We start from the raw sequence: 3,517 nt of genomic DNA, 5'->3' as shown, positions 1-3,517 counted from the left end.
ACTTTCCTAAATGATAAATATAAATATTTAAATGCATTATATATATATATATATATATATATATATATATATACACTCACACACACAAAATTTGTGTAAGTATTTGTGCGCTCTCATTTGAATAAAAAAAAATACTACAATTAATGTTAAACATATAATACATCACATAATGTGCATAATATTGTATAATTATTTATATAGTGAAAAATTACAATGGAAATTTTATGTAAGCTATATATAATTTCCATTGTATTTTATTTCACTATATATATAATTATACATATAGCCTGAACTGTAACAATAAATATAACAAAATATACATTTAAATCACAAACAAAATTAGACTCTTTGTGCTTCCTGAGTGAGCATCCTGTACTCACGGGCACGCGCTTGCTGTCCAATCACGGCTTATGATTCCAGTGAGGCGCGCCCACTCTCCATCCGCGCATTAAATTCACTCTTTTTCATTCTCATCTTTTGCTGTGATGCTCTTTCTCTAACTAGGATGTTTGTAACGTTCATGTACTTTGGAAATTCGTACAAATGTGGAAAACGCGGCGGCGTAAAAAAGGCACACATAAGGAATCCATGGTAAGAAAATCATCTTTTTTCGGCAAGTGGAGAAAGAATGCCGCAGGGTTATTGGCATTACAGGCGACTGTGTGAATAGACTGAACGATTTATTCGATATTTACTGGACGTTTGTTTTAACGATGCATGTGATTTATTGTATATGTTCTTTCAAAGATGGGGGCTGGATGCATTTTTGACACGATTTTATAGTCGGCGCACATTCACCTGCAGTAATATTCTTAACAAAGGTTAACGGATAAGAAAAGCCTTCAGATACTATGCAGATTGTTGCAGGCACGTATTCATCTTAATCGATAGATTTGTGGATGACGGGAGCGCGCACGGATGATATAAGGTACGACAGTCATCCTGATGCTCTGTGTTTTTAAAGAAATTTCAAAATAATTTGTGCGCCAAGTGATATAACATAAATCGAATCTTTCGAATGTTTAAAAAAAGCCTTTAGGCTTGCTTATTTATGTTAATTTATTGTGTTCCAATTATCATAGGCAAAGCTTCATATTGTCTGTTACTAATCAATATTTCTTATCCCTTGTGTCCTTGCAGCAATCCAGAGGGTCTAACATGAACCATGTGCACAATGGGAGTATTAGCTCGCTCTTGGGTGACCTAAAGGCAAAATGGGCAACACTGAGGCTGTGACCACTTTGCATCCCCATGTGTACCATGAACAGCACTGCCTGGCCTTTGGACCTGGCTGAGTTTGCGAAACCTCGGAGCTTTAACAGCTCCCAGAGCCAGTCTGCTTCGGTGAGTGGCTGGGCCTTAATCCACACGGCTACCCTCGCCTCCTGCTCCCTCCTGTTGGTCCTCATCTTTTGTCTCGGTTCATATGGAAACTTGGTGGTCTTCTTGTCCTTCTTCGACCCGGCGTTCCGCAAGTTCCGCACCAACTTCGACTTCATGATCCTCAACCTGTCCTTCTGTGACCTGTTCATTTGCTGCGTCACCGCGCCCATGTTTGCACTGGTGCTCTTTCTGGACGCTGGAGACACTAGCGGTGGCGTGTCCAAGGGCTTCTGCTTTGCCTTCCACCTCACCAGCTCGGGCTTCATCATTATGTCCCTCGAAACGGTGGCTGTGATTGCCCTACATCGGCTCCGCATGGTCCTGGGTCAGCAGCCCAACCGTACGGCTTCATTCCCCTGTACTCTGGCTCTCACGGCACTATTATGGACCACCAGTTTCACGCTGGCGGCGTTGGTCACCTTACGACCATATCCCAGGCGCTCCGGACCTTGCCTGCCTCACTTTGGTCTTACCGGCAACAAGGCCAAGGTAGTATTGTATGTATACATTGCAGACTTTGCTTTCTGTGTAGGTGTGGTGTCCATCTCGTACCTCATGATCGCTCAGGCATTGAGGAAGAACGCTCAGGTTCGGAAGTGTCCCATCATCACGGTGGATGCGACACGTCCACCTGCTTCTCATCCGCCGCTCATTGCCGCAGGTTTCGAGGGCATGCAGTGTACAGTGCAGGTGCCCTCGCTGTACCGCAACCAGACCTACAACAAGCTCCAACATGTCCAAACGCACTCCTTCACCAGGAGAACCAACCAGCCCCTCGTGCCCGGGGCTGCCACTGGAGCGACTTGCTGCCAGTTGGTCTCCACAGTTAACCTGGCGACAGCCAAGGATTCAAAGGCTGTGGTCACATGCATAGTGATCGTCATCTCAGTGTTGCTGTGCTGTCTACCACTAGGTATATCCTTGGCGCAGGATATGGTGTCACCGGAGAGCAGCTTTGTCCACTACCAATTTGAGCTCTGTGGATTTGCCCTTATCTTCCTGAAGTCTGGAATCAACCCATTTGTATACTCGCGCAATAGCGCGGGTCTGCGCCGCCGTGTGCTCTGCTGCCTCCAGTGGCTGACCTTGGGCTTCCTGTGCTGCAAGCACAAGACACGCCTACACGCTATGGGCAAAGGAAGCCTGGAAGTCAACCGTAACAAGTCCTCACACCACGAGACCAACTCTGCGTACATGCTCTCGCCGAAGCCTCAAAGGAGGCTGGTGGATCAGGCTTGCGGACCCAGTCACTCCCGGGACAGCATGCCTAGTCCCTGTGCCACCGCTGGACACAAGCCCCGACCCCCGAGCACATCTACACCCATCAATACGCGCATAGAACCCTACTACAGTATCTATAACAGCAGTCCGTCAGCAGGCCCGAGTTCCCCCAATAGCCTGCAGCCGGTCAACTCTCAAACCACGGCCTTTGCCAAAAGCTACGTGGCTATGCACTACCACACCCACCAGGAGGCGCTGCAGGACTTTGACAGCACCTCGGCTCATCAGATTCCCATCCCATCAGTCTGAGCTGTAGAACGTCATGCTACTTGCTCAGCATCCAAAGGGGAGCATTTATAGTGTTTGCTTGTGGTTCGCTAGTGGTGTTTTGCTCAAGAGACAATATGCATCGAGTATCCAATAAAAAGAAAATGGGACTAGCTAATTGTCGCTTTCCCCAAAAGTGTTATTCTCAATGTTTTCTGGACTGAAGGATGTTCTATTTTTACATTGACATGGCATTTTCATGTACAGTAATAGTCTTCATGCAGATTATGTATTTGTGAAACATCCTACATTTTATATATGAACTTATTAAATGTTTTGCAAGTGTATGTTGACATTTCTTTCATTTGAGACCAAACGTTTAATAATGTACAGCTGTAGTTTGCTTTGTCAATCATCGCTTTTAAGGTATTGACATTCCTTAAGCATTAATAAGCTATGGATGGATGTTTTTATGTAAGAGCATTATTAGTTCCCTTGAAAAAAAAACTATCAACAAAAAGAGACACTAGCACCACCTAGCGTAGGTAAATGGACCCTTCTGGACAATTTGTAATGTTTAGCAGAGGCATGTGTTTATTTCAAATTCTCTGTAAGAAATGTTTTTTGTTATAATGAATAGTGCTGC

General features: G+C 44.8%; 1 protein-coding gene across 3 annotated transcripts; it reads left to right on the top strand.

Moving 5' to 3' along the window:
• The first annotated feature begins 287 nt into the window (after positions 1–287).
• On the top strand, positions 288–3,177 carry LOC107654975 (probable G-protein coupled receptor 75). Of its 3 annotated transcripts, none has more exons than XM_016442338.1 (2): positions 288–591; positions 1,141–3,177. In XM_016442338.1, exon 2 carries the CDS (start codon positions 1,252–1,254, stop codon positions 2,911–2,913), a length of 1,662 nt encoding a protein of 553 aa, XP_016297824.1. In that variant the 5' UTR covers positions 288–591; positions 1,141–1,251; the 3' UTR covers positions 2,914–3,177. The 3 variants fall into 3 exon arrangements, with proteins under 3 accessions (XP_016297824.1, XP_016297823.1, XP_016297822.1); XM_016442337.1 differs by having other exon boundaries at positions 748–3,177; XM_016442336.1 differs by having other exon boundaries at positions 288–928.
• Positions 3,178–3,517: the final 340 nt, after the last annotated feature.

Source organism: Sinocyclocheilus anshuiensis, unplaced genomic scaffold, assembly GCF_001515605.1.
Source record: "Sinocyclocheilus anshuiensis isolate Anshui unplaced genomic scaffold, SAMN03320099.WGS_v1.1 scaffold487, whole genome shotgun sequence".
Lineage (NCBI taxonomy): Eukaryota > Metazoa > Chordata > Actinopteri > Cypriniformes > Cyprinidae > Sinocyclocheilus > Sinocyclocheilus anshuiensis.
This window is presented reverse-complemented; position numbering and strand designations above follow the sequence as displayed.